Genomic DNA, 20,862 nt, shown 5'->3' with positions numbered 1-20,862 from the left:
ATAGATACAAAGGTGGATAAAATGCCCTAGTCCTTGTCTTTCTGAGTTTATAGTCTAGAGAGGGAGGCAGACATTAATAAAACATCCACACCCACACACAAAATGTAAAATTGTAACAGTCAGGTATTAGGAAGAGACGTACAAAATGCTCTGGCAGCCCCAGTAGGGGTTTTCCATCACCTGGGAGAGTGCCTTTTCTGCAGAAGACCTGCCGACTGAGCTGCCATCTGAAGGCTGAACAGGATCAAACCCGAAGAAGGGCAGTGTGGGTGGTGAATCTCCACGGTGCTCCTACATTTCCTGGACATTTTATGAGCATTTTATGGCTGCCTTTGTCCTAGGCTATCTTTTCAGTGACGTTTGTGAAGCAAACAGCCTTGGAAGATAGAAATAATGTCTCCCTCCAGAGCAAAGGGCAGGTCTGCTTACTGTCCAGTACTAAAGCTGATGTCTCCTTCCCCTTGGGCTAGCTGAGACGAGGCAGGCATACTGCTGATTATAAAAGATTTTGGTTTCTTAAGCTAGGATTCCTCTGCTGTGATGTAACCCAGTGCATGCACAGCACCTACCTGGGTTCCTCCAGCATCACCCCTGTGGGACTTGGGGGCCGAGGGGAACTCACGCACACATGAAGTTCATGCTGCTTGCTGTGCCATAAGTAGAAAACGTGTTTTGTCTCTGACCTGGAAGTCTCATGCCCTCTGCCAGCATCCATGAAACTGTGGCTGTCTCTCTCATTAACTTGCATGTGGCATAAAATCTCAGGCCCTTCGGTGTTACCACCAGGCAAGTAGATAGCACATGCAAAGGCCCTGTAGGGGGAGAGAGCAGAGCGAGGTTCCCAGAGGAGACACGCATGGGTGCAATGTGGGAAGTGAGGACGGTGCGGTGTGAGATGAAGCTGTGGCCCTTTGGCACATCCTGCCGAGGCAGGTCCTCGGGGTGTCTTGGCCATTTGTTGTGACAAGGTTGCCCTCATGCAGAACATGCAGAATTAATAAACTGAGCCCCAGGGAGCACAGGATAACAAGGCTTAGGACAATCTGAGCCTATGATATAAGTTTTAACAAAGGAAGGGAATGAAAATATTAATAGGAGGTATTTTCTTAACATCCTGCACTCTGTATGAAAATTCTTGCATGCATACGGTGCCTTGTAATATCTCTATTAGAAAAGAGAGGAAGTCTTCCTCTCAGTTCCCCAAATGAACAAGAAAAAAGTTATCATTGACTGTCATTGCTGTCAATCATCTTGAATACAAAAGGAGAGAGTCACCTTAAAAGGGGGAAGTGGTGATCCTTTAGTACACAGGGTATGACTCCGGACAAATCACTTTTTGTCCACTCCTCTTACAGTGAAAAAGGAAGGATTGTTTGAACTTTATAGGAAGTGAAAGGGAGAGAGGGAAGGCAGACGGAGAGAGGAGAGAGACCTCACCAAGAGAGGGCCGCAAAACCAGCATGGATCAAATCTGATTATTACTTAACATAATTGTAAAAATAGAAAGACTTTATTGAAAAGCCCTCTGACCCATTCTGGCTCTTGGAGTTCTGAACTTCTCATTCATTGCCGACTAATTAATTTATGGCTTACAAAGAATGGAGTTGTCCCAGATCTTGGGCCAAAAAAAGTACCCACAAGCAGGGGCCAAACCAGGCAGAGCCCCATTGAGAAGTTCTGTTCTTATTCTAGGAGCTCCAAGGAGTCACTGAAAGACCTAGATAGGGCCCACTTCATTAGGCTCGGCTTCTGAGATTCTCTGTGCGGCTGCTCTCTGGGAAAAATCTCGAACGGCCTGTATTTCTTGTGAAGTGCTCACTGCAGCCCTGGGCTTGCAACACATCCTTTCTCACCCGTCCTTACTGGCATTTCAAAACCGAAGCCAAAAGCATCAGGGCTCAAAACATTCCCGGGACTTTCCCTCTCTTTTCCTGGCTTTCCCTTTAAATAATCGGCATTTAACTGTGAAAGGAGGAGGCATGACCCCAAAAGGGAGCTCTCAGCTCAGGGCTCTTGGCTTTCCTTCCTGACCTAGACTGGGGAGAAAATAACAGACTTGTTCGGGGCGCCGTGGCTCATGTAACTCAGTTGTGCCCAGTTTCACCCTGGCCAAGGGCCTGGGCTGAGGGCTGGAGACGCAAAGGTAGAGGCTGCCAGAAAATCCAGGAAACTGCTGGCAAGAAGAGCGGGTGGTGGGCGTGCAGGAGGAACTGGAGGGAGGCCTGTGGACATGCGGCTGAGTCACAGCCCCCGCAGCCCCCCCATCACCCTGGTGGCTCCTCTGCTGGCAGGTGCCTTGTGAAGACCTGGCCCCAGATTTTCAAAACTCTGAGGTTTCCCAATCCTGCCCTGGTGGCCTGCAGGAGTCCCCGCCTCCACTGCCAGCCTCCTGGTTCCCTCACTGACACACAGCCTAGTTCCCATAAAAGGGACGGTTTGGGGCGGAGGGGAGTGTAGTGGGACAGGTATAAAAAGGAAGCGCAGGGCCTGGGGAAGAGGCCCTGTCTAGGCGGCTGGCACTGGAAGCTGGTGGCACCCTGCGGCTCCGCTGCAGCCAGCATGGGGCTGAGGGCAGCTGGAACAGGTCTCTGGGCTGGCCAAGGCTAGATCAGGGTTGTAGGTTTTCAGACAGCCCAGGGAGCCACTGCACAGTGGCCCGGCCACCCTACCCTACTGGCTGCGCTGCAGGGGAGAAAGGTGGAGGGGGCAGGGGAGGGGAAGCAGAGCCAGGGGGAGGACTGAGGCTGCAACCAGGGGTGCAGAGGGAAGAAGGGCAGGATGCACATGCAGGGGTCTGACCCTGGATTTCCCTCCAGGCTTTGCGGTCCTGGCGCTGCTCCAGTGCTGTAAGTAACCCCCTCCCCACTTCGAGTCTGGGCGCCGGGTGTTTGGAGGAGGTATTGGCACCAGGGGAAACACTTTTCCAGTTTCTTCTGTGATTCAAATGGCTCCAAAATAGTCACATTTGTTAAACTGCAGTGATGGGTATATGGATGTTTATTATACTGTCTCTACTCTTCTGTATATTTGAAAATTTTCAAAATAACAAACTTTAAAAGGTTCAGATTCAGTGAAGGCTTTGACTAACAGCCCGTGGGAACCACTAACGCAAGCCCAGTAGCCGCTCAGATGAGTGATGTCCACTGCTCTTCCTCCACGAGCAAGAGGCCAGGAAAGACGCTTAATTTGCAGCAGGAGAAATTAGAATTGGAGGAGAAGAAGAACTTCCTGGTCCATTGCGATATTGTGCCGGGCTTGGGGCACGTGGGACTGCCCTCTGGGCGGGTCACAAGTCAGGGGCACTCCCACCAGGAGGCAGAGGAGAGGCGGGCCAGAGTCCCTCTGCATCAAGGACTCCACCGCAAGTCCCCAAAGGCTCCAGACTGAAGGCCAGGGCCATCTTCTGACACTGGCTGTCTTGGGCTGGGTCCTTCCTCTCCCTCAGAGCCACTGCCTCCAGGAAGCCTGCCATTCCTGCACAAGTCCCATTTCACCTGTATTCATCAGCTCCTACCCTCACCCCACCCAATGCCCCGTTTTAGCCTGCGGTGGATGCTCATGCCCTGCATTTGATCTTTTCTAAGCATTTCCAGAATAGGCCTTATTTCCATCACACAGAGAACTCCGCAGAGGCAGGGGGACCTGAGCCAGCTTCTTTCATTTGAGAATTCCGACATCGCTCACAACTCTGTCCCCCACTCCTCCCACCCCACCCCTACACTCCCCTGGTGCTCAGCTCCGGGCTCAGCCAGAGGTCTCTTGCCGAATCCTGGCCCAGGCCCCAGCCCAGACTTCTCCTTCAGGCTCTGCATACAAACTGGTCTGCTACTACACCAGCTGGTCCCAGTACCGGGAAGGTGATGGGAGCTGCTTCCCGGATGCCATCGACCATTCCCTCTGCACCCACGTCATCTACAGTTTTGCCAACATAAGCAACAATCAGATCGACACCTGGGAGTGGAATGATGTGACACTCTATGACACGCTGAACGCACTCAAGAACAGGTTGGGCCACGGGCTGGCTGCACAGGAGAAAGGCTGAGGGTTGGCCGGGCTGGTCCCAGGGCAGGACAGCCCTGCCCCGGGGGATGGGCGAGGGCCCACGGTTCCCATCTCTGGGTGGAGAACTGGCGGCCAGGGCTTAAACGGGAGGAGGTGATGAAGGCAGTTGCTGGGCAGCGTTTGGGGTGACGATGGAGGCAGACTGCAGGAGACACGGCTGAGCGCCCCTAGGAAAAGGGAGCCCTCTCCTCCCCCTAAGGCCGCCCCTCCAGGGAGCATGGTTCTACTTTGCCACACTCTGGCTTCCCCACTGGGAGGGGAAAAAACGGGCAGCATATCTTGGAGGAACTACCACAACGTCTACGGCCTCTCGGAATGCCAGATCTCAGGGTTGGGAGGACGTCAGGGGTCTGGTCCAGCCTCTCACCCAAAGCTAGGTAGGAACCTACTGTGGCCTCCCGTCATGGGGCCACCCAGTGTCACAACAAACTGATTCAACTCCTGCCCTTCCCTCCTCCCTGTGCCCCGCAGGAACCCCAACCTGAAGACCCTCCTGTCTGTTGGGGGATGGAACTTTGGCTCTCAAAGGTAGGACCAGTCCCCAAGGGAAGGAGCAGAGGGGATGAGGGAACAGGAGGGAGGAGGCTGCCGTGTGGAGGCTGCAGGGGCTCCAGGCTAAGCGCACAGCCCTACCTGGTTGTCGGGGGCGGCCTCACATGCAGCCAAGAAGCCAGAGAGGGAGGGGGATCTGTCACACAGCACGTCAACAGCAGATCTGATTCCCTGGCAAGTCAACAGCAGATCTGATTCCCTGCCGAAGCTGTTTACTGCCTCTCAGGCCTGGAAAGCACAGCACTTTCTGGGGCCGCTGCCACAGGGCTGGAAGGAGAGGGATGAAAACCAATGGGGAAATTGGGGGTGTAGAGACCTGGGGAGAAATCCTTAGAGTAGACAGGGTTGAAGCAGGGCTTAAAAAGGGGGTGGGGTGGCCAACACGGCCCCCACTTACTGAGCCTGGCACCTTTCCCACCATTGTCCCACGCTGTCCTCGCAGCAGCACTGTGAGCCATTATAATTGTCCCCATTTTACAGACGAGGAAAATGAGACTCAGGTTATCACCCGACCGGCGTGGCTGGCTAGTGAGTGAGGGGGCTGAGCTTGGAAACCAGGACTGTCTGGCTCCAAAGCACGTGCTCTGCCTAAGATGCCCGGAGGTGGGTCCCGTCCCAGCCATGCCCTCCCAGAGCTGCGTGGATTCAGGCCGCCGGCTCCCCGGGCCCCGGAAACCCCCCGGGCACAGGGCCGAGGCACCTAGCGTATCAGCGGCAGTGACTTCAATCCTACATTTTCCAAAATCTACGGGGGTGATTTCGGTCCTAGATTTTCCCAAATAGCCTCCAACACGCAGAGTCGCAGGACATTCGTCAGGTCGGTGCCACCGTTTCTGCGGGCGCACGGCTTTGATGGGCTGGACCTGGCCTGGCTCTACCCCGGACGGAGAGACAAGCGGTACTTCACCACCCTGGTCAAGGTACCGGGCAGGGCGGGAAAGGGCAGGGAGGCGGGCAGGTGGCAGCGGGGAGGGGTTAGAGGCCGTCTTCAGCTGATGTCCTCCTGAGGACAGGCAAAGAGGGACCTGAGCCTTCTCGCTGCGGGGTCCTCGGACCCTGTGCTCCAGAGATCCTACACAGCAACGAAGACGCTTTGTGACCACGGTGGGAGGCGGGGGTGGGTTCTAAGAGGCAGACGGCGCAACTGGGCAGAGCACCCACTCCTCACTGCCCACCTAGTGGGCTGTCCACTGTCCACTCGTCACTCCCAACCTGGTGCCACCCGCCCCCCAGCAGGCACTGTGTCCAGGGGCCCTCAGCCGCAGCGGGGGCAGCCCAAGCCTCGCCCGTTACCCGGGGCACAGCGATAGCCTGAACAAACGTCCGCAGAGCCAGTGAGAATCACTTTAACTTTGTGATTTCACACAGCAGCCGAACAAAGCACAGACGGAAAGGCAGGTGTCTTCCAACATGGTCCGCGGGCCCGCTGGGAACCCCCCACTGTCCCGACGGTCCCCCCAGACAGGGAGTACTTGAGTGCTGATGGGTGTGCTTGGGGGGTGAGATTGAGTTTTTTAGGAAAGGGATGGGTGGCCCTGAGGATGGGACCACCGATGGGTCATTTTATCGTCTCCACGGAGCCCCAGGCAGGTTGGGGACCACAGCAGACGGGGACGGCCAATGAGGTGCCCAGGGACCTCGCCTCTCCCAACAAGTCTCTCTCTGGGTCCCCGTCACTCACCTGCCTGACTCCCACCTAGGAAATGAAGGCCGAATTTGCAAAGGAAGCTCAGCCAGGGAAAAAGCAGCTCCTGCTCAGCGCAGCCCTGTCGCCGGGGAAGGTCACCGTTGACAGTGGCTACGACATCCCCCAGATATCGCAGTGAGTCTCCCGTCCCCCGCGGCCTCCCCAGAAGCCTCTGCAGACACTCCTCCCGCCCCACCTGCCCCAGCACTCGGCGTAGACTCAGCAGACTGTGTTTCTAGTCCCAGTTCTTCCAAAACTTCAATGTGTGACCTTCAGCAAGTCACTTCCCCACCCCGTGCCTCAGTTTCCCTATCTGTCAAATGGGGCATGATAATCCCTGCCCTTCCTTTTTCACATGGGGTGCTATTAACCAGTAGAGAGAATTGCTGTGAAGGCATTTTGGAAAAGGAAGTAGGAAAAGCCATACAAACCCACCTGCCACTATGGGGCATTTCTCCCTCTAGTTCCTGGGGAGGCAACGCAGCCACAGGAACACCTGTGGTTTCTAGAATACCGGGGGGGGGGTGCTCAAGGCGCTCTCACACACACAGGGAACCCCCTTTCCTGTTCCCCCGGGGGCTGCTCCTCACCCCGCCCTCGAGCATGTGAGCAGGTGCAGCCACCGCTGGGCACCTCATCCTCGGTGGGGCGGGGGCTGGATCTTGGGGAACCTGGGAGTGAGGAACAAAGACTCTGCGAAAGGACTTAGGAATCTTCTTTAGGATCCAGAGCTTAGTTAAATTGAGCCTTTAGAGGGTGGGAAAGACGTGGCCGTCAACCATTTGCCCAAGTATGCGGGGCGCACACCATGCAATCCCCCTGCAGTCCCCTCCCCAGCGTGCGTGTGGAAGGCCTCCTCCCTGCGTGTACCTTAGCTTCAGGTGGCCCTTTGGCTAGGCCGTCCGGTGATGCCACTTTTACTCTGCCTTCAGCAAGGCGAATGGCAGGCGTGGAGGGCGTCAGGTGGGACGGAGCCCAGCTCCCAAACGTGTGCCGGGCGTGACAGAAGGCCCCATTCTTGCCTGAAGTGCCCTGTGGGACCCTGAGCCCACACCCGGCATGGCACAGGGGAGGCAGGCCGGCAGCCGGGACCGCGGTCACCGGGAACGGCTGGGGTTTGCGTTAGCGGCTGCCCGGCAGCTGCCTGCCCGTATCCTGCTGGGGCCTGGCACGTGAGGCCGAGAGATTTTCTAATTTCCGGCCTCGTCCTCCATCCCCTTCCTCCCCAGACACCTGGATTTCATCAGCATCCTGACCTACGACTTTCATGGAGTCTGGCGCCGGACCACGGGACATCACAGCCCTCTGTTCCGAGGCCAGCAGGACGCGAGTCCTGACAGATTCAGCAACACTGTGAGCCCCCGGAAGGAGAGGGGTCTGCAGAGGCCTGTCAGAGCCCACACACCACCCCTCCTCTCCCCAGCACAACCCTGCAAGAGGGGGTGATGGGGCCCATTTCACAGATGAGGAAACTGAGGCCCAAAGTCTGCTCATTCCCCACGGCCCTGGGAAGGTGGCCTGCAGGGGGCACTGAGGGAAGGCAGGGGCAGCGTGGGGAGGGGCGGGGGGCTGAGGACGGGGGAGTCTAGCCTCAGCCTGCTGTGCGCTGGGTGTACGACCACCGCCGATTATCTGATTTCTGCAGCTGTCAAATAGTAATAACCCCTTCCTCTGTATAAGAGGATGTTTTTGAGAATGAAGCTATAAATTCATTTTAAACTGACAGTGTCAGTTCCCAGAGGGACCGGGAGTCCCAGATGCACCAGGTACCTGTGACCCCTGTCGAGGCAGCAGCCTGTGGCATCCACGCACCACCAGCCCAGCTAACTGCGCCTCTGTCCCCGCCCCCCCTCCCAGGACTACGCTGTGGGGTACGTGTTGAGGCTGGGGGCTCCTGCCAGCAAGCTGGTGATGGGCATCCCCACCTTCGGGAAGAGCTTCACGCTGGCCTCTTCTGAGACGGGTGTCGGAGCCCCAATCTCGGGGCCAGGAATCCCAGGCCGGTACACCAAGGAGGCGGGGACTCTCGCCTACTACGAGGTAATGCAGCCGGGGAGAAGGTGGGATTCCCCCAGCACCACCGGCAGCCCTGGGGAAGGTGACCCCCACCCTATCCTCGGTTTTCCTGCTTTGGGAATTAAAAAAATGTTCAGCTGACCTGGTATCCCTGAGGAAGGGGAAGGGAGAGGTTAGGCCTTTCGCTGCTAAAAGTCCCCGGCAGGTGCAGGACACAGGTCTGCACCACCAAGCTCCCAGGTGGGCCCTCCGGCCTTGGAGCTGCTCTTCCTTCCAGCCCAGGAAGGAGCAATCAATGGCCAAGAGGCAGATTTTTTGTTTCGCCTCTGCGGCTCTGTGGCCTAGGGCCTGTCCTCAGCCCCATCTCCCATGTCCCTGTTTAAATGGAGGAAGCCGATCAGAACCCCCTGTAGAGTACTCACCTAAAGCAACCACAAATTCTGGGACCTTTTTGTCTGTTTTACATAAATTTGCATGAGGCCTGCAGCCTGCAGACCCAGGAGAGCCAGGCTGCAGGATGAAGCAGGGGCTGAAAAAGGTTTGGGGAGTGACATCTCCTGGTGACCTGCCAAGTCTCAGCACAGCTTCCCGCACTACCTGCCCTGTTCTCTGCTCAGATCTGTGACTTCCTCCACGGAGCCACGGTCCGCAGACTCCTCGGCCAGCAGGTCCCCTATGCCACCAAGGGCAACCAGTGGGTGGGATATGACGACCAGGAGAGCGTCAAAAGCAAGGTAGGCGTCCCCAAGGCCACGCCTCGGGGTAAAGAGGAGGAAGAGGGCCCTGCTCCAAGCAGCCAGCGTCTGGCCCCTGCGCTGAGGGCCAGGCTGGGCCACCCGCGTGTGGGTCTCAGGACCACAGAGCACATTTCCCCCCCCACACGCCCTGCCCCTCTGGGCCTTCCCTGCCAGGTGCGGTACCTGAAGGACAGGCAGCTGGCGGGCGCCATGGTGTGGGCCCTGGACCTGGATGACTTCCGCGGCTCCTTCTGCGGCCAGAATCTGCGCTTCCCTCTTACCAACGCCATCAAGGACGCGCTTGCCGCGACCTAGCCCTCGTCCTGCACACAGCGGGGCCAGCTGGCCAGAGCTCGAGCACCTGCCCTGCTGAGTCCCCCTCCCTTGGGACCCGTGCGGAGGGCCACAGCCCCGAGATTGAGCTCAGCCCTGGTGGACAGGGAGGGCTTGGGGACCAGCGCAGCATGAGACACAGGGTCAGCACACACCTGTTGATGAGCGGAAATGCTCACAGACCCCAAGCCCCGCACAAGGGAATCTCTGCGACTCCCTCTCCCCCCGTTCTCCTTATCAAAGGACACCATTCTGGCAAGCTCTGCCGCCAAGTAGCCAGACATCCTATAAGACACAGTGACCATACTAATTATACCCTCTGCAAAGCCCAGCTTGAAACCTTCACTTAGGAACCTAATCGCGCCTCCTATCCTACTTCCCTCTCCTAATTCCACAGCTGCTCAATAAAGTATGAGAGCTTAGCCGTGTGTTGGCACTTGCTTTAGTCTCTTCATGGACCCACTGGACCCATGGGCCTCCCCACCCCCATCTCTTCTGGATCCCTTTGTCTGAGGTCGAGCCCTGGGCTTGCAGATGCGAGGCCCCATGGAGCCCCGATGGGAGGCAGCATCCTCAGATTCAAGATATTAAAGTCACTGCCATCCAGACCTCTAAATTAAGTTCCTGTTGAAAGAAACCCTTTCTGTTTCCTGAAGGCGGACAGGCACTGGGAAAGGAGCCCTGTAATCCCAGCACTTCATCTCTTGTGCCCCGCAGGAGGCTGGGGGGAGCTGACCACAGGACCCGTTTAGACAGCCCCGGCCCCCGGCCCCTCAGTGCCACAGGGAAAGGCAAACGTCATCTCACACACCCTCCCTGCCTCCCAGGGCTGGAGTCTGTGCAGAGCACTTGAGAGATGGCCCTACAGCCTCCCCCATAATCCCAGCGGGGGGGGGGGCTCTTTCCCTTGAAGGCACCCCATTCCGTTGCTGGGCTGAAACCTGTCCCCACCCCAGGTCCTAGCGCTGAGCCTAGGCCTCCGTCCTGCTCGTCCCTGCCCTCATGCTCATCCCGCAACCCAAGGAGAGCTCAAAGCACCTCTGCTCAAGCTGGCGAGACACTGGGTGGGGGAGGATGGGATGGATGGGCTCAGAACACCGGCCGGCCGGTTTCCGGCCTTGCCGAGGTGGAGGTGGAGATGCTGTCACCAGGCTGCCGTGAATTCCCAGGGCCCTGGGCATGGCTTCACTCGGAGAGAGTCCAGGTGCACACTCCAAATGTAAAGAGAATTTATTTGTGGATTCCTTGATGTTTGGATTATCTGTGATTTGGGATAATCACGTGTGGGCGTGATGGCTTGTGATTCTAGTTTGAGACGGAGGGAAGGAAATATCTGAAATTCAAACCAGCTGAAGCTGGGCAGATGCAACTGGTCCCAAGGTCACAGCCCTGCTAAAGGCAAAGGAAAGCAAGAACTTGGCCAGAGCCTGGGGGCGGGGAGGGGAGTGTACCTGGCATTTCCCTGCTGGCCAGTGGGGCGAGGAGTATTTTCCAGTCCTTGCCACTGCTTGCCCCGACACACAAGGGTCTTTGAAGCCCCAGAGCTGTGGGCCCTCCTGGGCAGCCAACCCCCTCCCCTGGGGCTGCCCTTCCCCCGCCCGGGACAGGCTCTCCAAGGCTGACTCAGGGTCCTGCAGAGTTAGTCACATTCACTTATAGCTGCAGAGTCACAGGCCAAGGATGGAGATCGGGTCTCCAGGACCTGCTCCCTCCCCAGCAGGACACTGAGTCACCTGGCTGAGGACAAGGGCACCCAGGCAGGGCCAGAGCTGGAGGCTCCCAGGCCCTCCACTGCCACTCCCCAGCAAGGACAGCCAGGGTTGAGAGGTGGCCACACTCCTGTGTCCCCCATCCCCAGGAAGGGAGAGAGCATAGATGCTGCTGAGGGCCTTGAATAAATTACGTGTTTACTTATTTATAACACATTAACTGCCATGTGAGTTGTATTTAACTCACGACAAGTTTTGAGCCTGGGGCCTCCTGAAGCATATGTAACTCACGCGTCTCTCTGCCTTGGAAGCCGCGAGGTGCGCAGGCGACTCACACTGTCATGCTGTGGCCCCCTGCGCAAAACCCTGCAGTTCATTTGTGAAAATTTTACTTGTTGATGTTCTTATTGTTACAATTAATATTGACAATTTAATTGCGTATGACTCATGTACAGAAAACAACAAAAAATAACACATTTTTCTTTAAATTAGAAAGAATCATTTTGTTTTCAAAGTTTTTATTCTATTTTCATAATAAAACACCGTGGTCCCAAGGAAAAAATATGTTTTCTAGTGTGGCAGTCATTGTGTTAAATATTGGGATATATCACACTGGCTGTAGAGTACATAAAATGTATTTGTTTAATTTAAAGATTTAATATGTGGGGAAAACCTGTGTGACCACCGTCTGGAGCCCCTATAGTCACACCCCTGTCCCTCCACCTAGAGGCAGCCACCACCCTGGCTTTTGCGCTAAGCTTGGCCTCGCCTTCCTGCACGGCCTCCCCACCTACAGCTGCACCTCAAAGATGAGAACTTGGTGTTGCCTGTGTTTGAATTTAATGTGGAACTTCTGTGTGCCTCGTCCTTCCGTTCACCGTCGGGTCTGGGAGATCATCCGGGTTATTGTTTGCAGCTGAAGCTTGCTAAGTTCATTCCATAGTTTGCCTTACAGTTGCATGAACACTCCACAGGCATTTATCCACCCCACTGTTGAGATACACCTGTTTCCCCCCAGGTTTCGGCAGTTGCTAACAATACTGCCCTGAACGTTCTCCTCGTGCCTCCTGGGTGTGCGTGTGGGCACTCCGAGAAATGCACCTGCCGGGTGGTGGCCTGGGCACAGCATCCATTTCACCGGGCACCGTCCCACCTTGTCCAGAGTGACTGCTCCAGTCCACACTCCCGCCAGCACTGAGAGCTATTGCTCCCCCTCCTCCCTGACACACGGGCTTGTCTATCTTTTAAATTAGCACCAGTCTTGACGTTTCACTGAATGGATGGATCAATGGCTAGAAATTTCATCATACCTGCTTTGAAGAGTCTAGAAGTTTCCAAGTGCCATCCTCCAGCAGGGTCTCTTCCAGATCTGCCTATAACTGTACCCCACCCCCAAGGGCTACGGTCCCCTGTAGTAGAGGGAAACCTGAGGCCCGGAGCAGGCACTGGGAGACCAGATGCCCAGCAGCCTCCCCGACACACAGGGCCTCCCTCCCGCCAGCCCCGCCTTGGACACCTCAAGTCCCTCCCCTGCAGGGCCCTGCGCCTCCTACTGCATGGGTGAGAGTCCTCAGGGACTGTGGGGCTGGGGGAGCGTGGGCCTCAGGGCCAGGGCTGGGCCTGCCCACGGGGAAGTCTGTCCCGGGCTGGCTGGGCCCCAGCACCCACTCTGAGCAGCTCTGGGCACAAGTGGCCCTGCAGAGGCCAGACACACAGAGCCTGGGCTGGGTTCAGTCTCCAGATAGAAGCTCTTTCTCCCACGGCCCTGACGCCTGGCACAGGGCCCCATCCATGCCCATCTCACCCATCTGCGCCCTCCCCCCGTCTGGGCAGCGGCACCTTGGCTGTCGAGGGCCCATCAGGGTGACGGACAAGACAGCACGCTCCGCAAGGGGCCTGTGGTCCCTCCCCGAGAGCTATTCCTAGCCTGGGCGCCTCCCCTCCCCCGTCCTCCTGTCTGACCTGACCCCACAGCTGGGAATCGTTCGCTGGGGGTGGGGCAGCCCCTGGCTATATAAGCCTGGACCTAGGTGTCCCAGGCACCCTGGAGGTCCAGCCCCTCCACCGCTGACCCCTGCGAGTCCAGCCTGACCCCCAGCCAGTCCAGCAGTGATGGAGAAAACCGCCTCCGAGGCCCCTGCCTGTGGTCCAGAGGAGACTGCGTCTGAGGCTGCCAGGGTGCCCGCCACGGAGCCTCCCGGAGAAGTGGCAGCATCAGAGTCCCCTGGGGGAGAGCAGACTCCCAAGCCACAGGAGCCTGCCTCACTGGCCCCCGCAGCCCCCTCGGCCCCCGCAGCCACTCAGCCTGAACCCACAAGTGAAGGTGAACAGAGGTGGGGCAGGTGGAGGGGAGGCAGAGGGGAGCTCTTGGCCATGAACCCCTTCATCTCACCCTGGCTTCTCCCCAGACATCCCCAGTGCCCCCCTGCTGCTGACCCTGGAGGATGTGAGCCACAGCTCCGTGACCGTGAGCTGGGAGCCCCCGGAGAGGCTCGGGAGGCTGGGCCTCCAGGGCTACGTGTTGGAGCTCTGCCGAGAGGGAGGTGAGTGCTGAGCTAAGTCCTGCGTACACCCAGGGAGGCGGGCGTGGAGGGCAGCAGGGACAAGTGGCCAGACCCCGCAGTCGGTCACTGTGGGTTAGACACGGCAGGAGGGAGTGCTAAGCGGTGGTTCCCTGATCCATCCACTGACCACTTCCTGCTCCACCAGGGAACTCTGAAGGTGGGGGGGTATGCCAGTGACCTCAGGAGCCCCTCTGGCCTCAGCTCCGAGGAGCCTCTGGATAAAAGAAGGGTGGGGGACACCGGGCCCTGCTCTGATGAGAGGGAGGGAGGTGCTCAGTCTCAGAGAACCCTGCTGGGGAGGGCGCTGCAGGGGCAGAGAGGGGAGAGGGGGATGGGGGTGCTCTGGCCACATCCCTGCTGCCACTGTCCCCCTCCAGGGCCCAAGTTCAGCCTGGCCTCTGCCTCTGCCCCTACCTTGCTGTGTGACTTTGCAAATGTGTCCAACTCTCTCTGGGCTTCAGCAACCCCAACTCTGGCCACACTTTCAGGGCTCTAACATCAGGTGTCTTTAACACCATTTGCCAAGAAGCCAGAGCAGGGGACGAGGGGGAAATGAGGCCCAGAGAGGGAGGTCTGCTCCCCAGACCACCAGCGGGAGGGGAAGCCCCGTGGAGGGGTGCCCGTGGCCACAATGCCAAGACCTCACACTCCCACCGCGCCCCGCAGCCTCGGAATGGGTGCCCGTCAACGCCCGGCCCATGATGGTGACCCAGCAGACCGTGCGGAACCTGGCTCTGGGAGACAAGTTCTTCCTGCGTGTGGCTGCCGTGAGCTCCGCGGGGGCCGGCCCCCCGGCCACACTGGACCAGCCCGTCCACATCCAAGAGAGCGTCGGTAATGCCCGTCCTGGCCTTCCACTCCCCAGCAACGCCCCCCCAGGCACCTTAACTACCGAAGAACTTAGCCTAGTGGGCAGAGGGAGCCTGGCAGTCACTCCCCGACCCCACACTCACATGCACAAGCCACACGCTATCACCACCTTGCCTTAAGAAAGTTCCAGGTTCCTCAGCAGCAAGGGGCCTCTGGAGATCAAAGAAGCCATTTCCCTGAGTGGTCCATCCCCCAAGCATAGGGGAAGGGGCTTCCTGACCCCAGAAACGAAAACTCAGATTCCCTGTGTCATCTGTCTCAGGTGCTAAGAATCCACCTGTTCTTCCTCTGATCTAACCTTAATCCCTCCGGTGACCACAGAAGCTCATTTTCTGCCCATTTCCTATGACCAGGGTTCCAGATCCACCTCCAGGTTCTGGAACAGAGAGAAGGCCCTGCTGGCCCCTTGTCCCACCACGGCCCTAGTGGGGAGAAAGAGAGCCCGCGAAAGGCCTGGGAAGACTTCTCCATCCCAGAGGGCAGTGCCTCACGGGGGACCTGGAGGCCAGCTGCTGTCCCCATTGCTAATATTTCTATTTGCAGGGTGCATTAACCTCAGTCCTCCCTCGCTCCCCTCCCAGAGCCGATTGGGTTTCAGTCTGTTAATGGCAGTGAGTCACTGGTCTGATCCGAGGTCTCTGGGGACAGCGCAGTGCCCCAGGGTGAGGAGAGATGTGGGCAAGCAGGTGGCCTGAGGCCTCCTGCACCTTCCTTCTTGTTCCTCCACCAGGAGGATGGACAGCTCCTGGCGAGGCTGGGGCAGACCCCACAGGTCTGGACAAGGCCTCCAGGAGGAGGCGACCATGGGAGGGGTCATGTCTGGATTCAGGAGACTCAACTCTGAGGGCTGAAATGCGGGAACCGCGGGGTTAGGGAGCTGAGAACCGTAGACAATCACCGCTGGTGCATCCCGGCCAAGCACATAGCAAGGAGCCCAGGGACTCCCCCGAGGTCACCTGGCTTTTTAGTAGCAGTCCCAGAGTCTGATGCCCACACAGGACCATTCGTGCCCCACCGCACTGCCGGCATTCAAAACCCAAGGACATTCCCAGCCTTGGGGTCTGGGTGAGACTGGCCCCACCTGGCAGCTCCAGTGTGGACCTGTGAACTCCAGCCTGGAGGTGCCGGGAAGCCCTCCTGGCTGGGAGGGTCCTGGCCCAGCGTTGAAGGAGCCACCCAGAGTCAGCACCCACTTCTTAAAATTCCTCTGGTGGGGAGCAGGGAATTTCCTGGAGAGAAGAGGGGAGGAGGCCGTGAACACATGGGGGACAGCCAGGCCCGTCGTAGGCAGGGCAGGGTGGGGCCTGTCCGGGATCCTTGGCTGCTCAGCTGTCCCTCCTCAGCCACCTGGAGCTGCCAAGCATTCCTGGCCCCCTGCAGCTGTCCCTAGAGCATTCCACACCCGAGGCTCCTAGAGCCAAGTGCCTGCTCAGCTAATCCTTGGAGACACAGTGTTCCTTCTCACTGTCTCGTCCTCCTCTGCCCTGTGCACCACCAGCCAGCTGCTGCCACCTGTTTGCTGCCGAGGAGTCTCAGTCCCAACCCCAGCACCCACCCAAGGGGTGGGACAGCGGCCTTGCAATGCCCATGGCTTCAGCGGTGGCACCTGACGAGATGATGGTCAGAATGTGGCTCCCTGGCAGAGCAGGGGCTGCAACAGGACTTCGGGAAGGACTTCCCAACTGTGACTGTGGGGACAGGGAGTGACAGGGGAAGAAGGGGGTATACCTGCCCTGGCCTTGTTTAGGAAGGGAAAGATCCTAATCCTCCCAACAGGGCCTCGAGACAGGACCTGGCAAACAGGGTTCCAGAAGGGCGTCTCTGACAGCCCCGGGCTGGGGGAGGGCGGGCGCTGCCTCTTCCTCGAGTACCGTCCACAGGTGCAGCACCTGCTCCCCGCCAGGGGGCGACGGAGAGTCCGCCGGGGCCCATCTGGTGCTTGGATGCCTGGGCTGCGGGCAAATCCCAGCCTGGCAGAGCGGAGGTGCCAGGGGAGTGCCCGGGATGCTTACCAGTTCACACCACGGAGGCCCTGACCCCAGCGGCCTTAAGGGATTTGGGCTCCTAGACCTGGGGAGTGAGAGCTTCGCCCTTCCCACACGCAGGCAGCCCACGGCAGCCAGAGCACACCCGGGGCCCTGCTGCCCGGCCAGCAGCCTCCCCAGCCAGCCCCACCTGCCTCGGCAGCCCCCTGCCTGCTGCCCCGCTGCTGCTAAGCCTGGACTCTTGCTTTGAGCAGAGGCCCCCAAGATCCGTGTCCCCCGCCACCTTCGTCAGACCTACATCCGCCAGGTGGGAGAGGCGGTCAACCTGCAAATCCCCTTCCAGGTGGGTTTGCTTCCACTTTCCAGGGGGGTCTGCCTCCACTGAGGTAAGGGACTGGGTGGAAACCAGGCCCCCACCAGAGGTGTGTCAGGGCAGCCTAGGAAATGTCAGGGTCCCCACGGGGTCTGGCTGGGACCCTTCGAGACGGCCTCATCCTCCCCCAGTCGTGCCCAGGATGGTTGTGAGTCTGCAGGCAGGCGGGTGGGCCACCAGAGCAGGCCGGACACCCGGGGGACGTGGCTCCAGCCTTTGCTGTGCCTGCTGAGAAGGGCCGGCGGGCAGGCTCCAGGGAGCCCTGCAGTCAGGGGGTGCCGGCGCGGCAGCTCCCTGCACTCACCTGCGGGCTCCTCCCTGGCAGGGGAAGCCCAAGCCTCAGGCCTCATGGACCCACAACGGCCACGCCCTGGACAGCCAGCGGGTGAGCGTGCTCACTGGGGACCAGGACTCCATCCTCTTCATCCGCTCGGCCCAGCGCTCTGACTCGGGCCGCTACGAGCTCACGGTGCAGCTGGAAGGCCTGGAGGCCAAGGCAGCCATTGACATCCTGGTGATTGGTAGGAGACCAGGGGAGACGGGGCTGCCTCGCCCAGAGCCCCCACCTCCTACCCCAGAGCCGATGGCTGCCGGGAGCAGCCCAGGGAGTCTGGCTGGAGCCCAGTGTTGGGGTGGGGACTTTGCGGCAGGCCTGGCCCTCACACTCTGGTCCTGCAGAGAAACCTGGGGCCCCCAGCAGCATCAGGCTCCTGGACGTGTGGGGCTGCAACGCTGCCCTGGAGTGGACGCCGCCCACGGACACGGGCAACACAGAGCTCCTGGGCTACACGGTGCAGAAGGCGGACAAGAAGACAGGGGTGAGGCCGGCGGGGCAGAGTGGGGCTGAGGCAGCCAGGAAGGCCCATCCCACTGAGAGTCTGGGGACGGGGTTCTAGTCTAACTGCCACTGGCCTGACTCCCTCTGTGGCCCTGGCTACTCTTTCCGCCTCTGGGGCTCAGTTTCCTCCTGGAGTCTGCAGGGGGCACGGGACGGGGCCTTCTGAGCACTTTCGAGCTCTGGAGCCGGGTTGCTCCAATCTTAATGTGCATCACCTGAGGGTCTTGCTGAGCCCAGGTTCTGAATCGGTGGGTCCAGGGTGGGGGCCAAGATCCCCTATTTCTAAGAAGTTTCCAGCTGATGCTGAGGTTGCACATCTACGGGCCACAGTTTGAGTAAGAAGGTTCTAGATTTCTCTGAAGACCCCACAGAGGTCACCTGAGTGACCCAGGGGCCCCTTCTCCAATTCAAAGTCCCTTGGATGCAAAGCTGGATGGCTCAGCCTCCCGGGGTTGGGGGCATGGAATGAGCCCCTCCAAGGAAGGGGCTACAGGGTAGGCAGGGAGGGCGAGGACAGGGGTGACCGGTGAGGGTGACAGGCCGGGGTCCCTGCAGCATTGGTTCACGGTGCTGGAGCGCTTCCACTCGACCACCTGCACCGTCTCCGACCTCATCGTCGGCAACTCGTACTCCTTCCGGGTCTTCTCAGAAAACCTGTGTGGACTCAGCACCTCGGCCGCCGTCACCAAGGAGCTCGCCCACATCCAGAAGGCAGGTGGGTCTGGGCCGGGACAGGAACCAAGCCAGGGCTGGCCGTGCCGACGCCCACCCTGCCCTCGGCTCTTCCCCAGAGCCTGCGCATCCCTCTCTCTGGGCTTTGACTCCTTGTGTCTCTGAGTTCCCACAAATAGGCCATGACTCGCTCCCCACGAATCCTGGAGTAGGTCAGTCCTAACAGGTCTCCTTTGCTCCTCAAATTCACCCCGCTTTCTCCCCTGAACCCAGATATCGCTGCCAAACCTAAAGGGTTTATCGAGCGAGACTTCTCAGAAGCCCCCTCATTCACCCAGCCCCTGGCGGACCACACCTCCACCCCCGGCTACAGCACGCAGCTGTTCTGCAGTGTCCGGGCGTCGCCCAAGGTGAGGGCCAGGCCCCGCTGTGCCCGGGCTGGCAGGGGCCACTGGGGGCAGCTGGGTTGAGGGATCGTCCAGGCATCGCCCCCTGAGCCTGAGGATGGCCTCAGCGACCCCATCCCAGCTCTCCTCCGACCATGCCTCCAGCCCAAGATCATCTGGATGAAAAACAACATGGAGATCCACGGCGACCCCAGGTACCGCACCCTCTCTGATCAAGGCATCTGCACCCTGGAGATCCGGAAACCCAGCCCCTTTGATTCCGGCGTCTACACCTGCAAGGCCGTCAACGTGCTGGGGGAGGCATCCGTGGACTGCCGGCTGGAGGTCAAAGGTGAGGGCTTGAGGAGGGTCGCTCCTTGGGGACCCTCCCGTGGCTGGGCGAGCAGCAGAAGCCCCCTTGTTGGAGTGGGACCAGGGGGGACTAGCCAGGCAGGAGAGGCGGGGCAGAGAAGACTGAGGTCGGGCTGTGGGAATGGCTTTCAAGTGGGAGGGTGGCCCAGCGTGGGGAGGGCGGGTAACCGGGAGCCCCCCGCACCCCTCCCCACCCCTCCCCTGCCCTCCACCAGCTCTAACCTGCGGGATCTCTTCCAGCCTCCGCTACTCACTGAAGAGCCCCGGGAGGAGGCTGGGATGACACAGGTAACTGGCCGGGCAGCTCCCTCTGCTACCTCGGGGGGCCGCGGGGAAGCAAAGAGGAGGCTGGGAGCAGGGGTGGGGTGAGAAGGGAAGGCGGCAGTGGGCTCTGGGTACCAGTCTGCAGCCACAGGCAGTCAGCACGTCCAGAGACAGGCGGTGACGTCACAGGGCTGGGTGATGCTGGTGGGGCCTGGAAGGGGGGTGATTCAGTGGACGGTCACAGGATGGAAGTCCAGTCCTGGCTCCGAGTGGCCTCAGGCAAGGGCGTTCTCCTTAGACAGGTTTCCTCAGCAGAAAGGCGGGGCCAGCAACCCCCACCCTGCCTGCCCTCCCCTGCTGGTTCTGAGGCTCTGGCAGGGTGAGCAGGTGTCAGAACTGCAGTGAGCGGAGCTCAGACCGGGGCGGGGGCCTGAGGGAGGGGCCTAGCAGGGGATGAGGGTGCCGCTTCCCCTGCCCCTCGCACCCCCACCCCCGGCATGCCCAGCTCCGCCTCACCCCAGGGGCTCACGAAGCGTGTTCTCTGCCAGGTGCTGCAGGCCTGAGGGGTCAGGTGCCCCAGGCCCAGAATCCAACTCCACCAGTGCCCAAGACTCCTGTTTCCATAGCAACAGCGGATGGACCTGCCCCTGGTGCCTGCTGGCCCCCACCCCCGGGGGCTGGAGTCTGGAACTCACGAGTGGGCCTGGCAGGCCCCAGCCAGGGTGCAGAGAGGGGAGCATCCAGAGTGTGCACGGGGCGAGAGGCACGCAAATAAAGATGTGTGGTTTACTGTGTGGGGGTCTCTGTGACAGTGAGCGTCACCGCCTGGGGTGGGGGAGGTGCAGTGTCACCATGAGGGGTCTCCAGATGTCAAGGGGGGTTTCTGGACCTGTGAATTTTCAAAATGTTGCTTCCTGACTCAGAGTTTGTGGCTCCAAGTGTGTAACTATAGAAACAGACAGACCCTCTCCGGACCCCTCCTTGCTGGAAGGTCTCCCCTCCCCCCAGCTTCTCCCCTCCCCCCAGCTTCTCCCCTGCTGCAACTGTCTTGTTCCCCCCCCCACAGTGGCGGGGGTGGGTGGCCAGCAGTGTGCTCTCCACAAGGGTTCACAGTCTTTTATTAGTCACGTGGGCCTCCCTTGGGAGCCAGGGGACACCCACCTCCAACACAGGGAAGGGCCTGGCGTCAACATTCACACCTGGAACCCGACAGCTTGACGACCACCTCCCCTCCCCCACCCGCCCCTCTCCAAAGGGGCTCCCGGCTTGGAAGAGGGTTTGTCCTTCCCCAGACCCCTAAAGGCCTAGACTCCGTGTGCAACAGAGCTTCCGAGGCCCTGAAAGCAGAACCGAGTATCCTCTCGGGCCCCCGCCCTCGCCCTCCCAGACAGGCGGAACTCTCCCAAGAGTTGGAGTGTCTGGGGTTCTCCTCTCCACGGGGC

The 20,862-nt window shown here is 59.5% G+C and overlaps 2 protein-coding genes across 2 annotated transcripts; both read left to right on the top strand.

Annotated features, from left to right (window-relative positions):
- Positions 1-2,446: 2,446 nt before the first annotated feature.
- Positions 2,447-9,809, top strand: CHI3L1 (chitinase 3 like 1). Its single transcript, XM_045536282.1, has 10 exons — positions 2,447-2,584; positions 2,817-2,846; positions 3,804-4,005; positions 4,534-4,590; positions 5,384-5,534; positions 6,315-6,436; positions 7,531-7,654; positions 8,159-8,341; positions 8,935-9,051; positions 9,229-9,809. Exons 1-10 carry the CDS (start codon positions 2,560-2,562, stop codon positions 9,367-9,369), a joined length of 1,152 nt encoding a protein of 383 aa, XP_045392238.1. The 5' UTR covers positions 2,447-2,559; the 3' UTR covers positions 9,370-9,809.
- A 3,355-nt stretch (positions 9,810-13,164) lies between these two features.
- MYBPH (myosin binding protein H) lies at positions 13,165-19,431 on the top strand. Its single transcript, XM_045536281.1, has 10 exons — positions 13,165-13,419; positions 13,505-13,639; positions 14,327-14,494; positions 16,770-16,858; positions 17,214-17,409; positions 17,567-17,706; positions 18,282-18,441; positions 18,672-18,808; positions 18,950-19,136; positions 19,397-19,431. Exons 1-10 carry the CDS (start codon positions 13,209-13,211, stop codon positions 19,411-19,413), a joined length of 1,440 nt encoding a protein of 479 aa, XP_045392237.1. The 5' UTR covers positions 13,165-13,208; the 3' UTR covers positions 19,414-19,431.
- Positions 19,432-20,862: the final 1,431 nt, after the last annotated feature.

Source organism: Lemur catta, chromosome 23 (assembly GCF_020740605.2).
Source record: "Lemur catta isolate mLemCat1 chromosome 23, mLemCat1.pri, whole genome shotgun sequence".
NCBI lineage: Eukaryota > Metazoa > Chordata > Mammalia > Primates > Lemuridae > Lemur > Lemur catta.
This window is presented reverse-complemented; position numbering and strand designations above follow the sequence as displayed.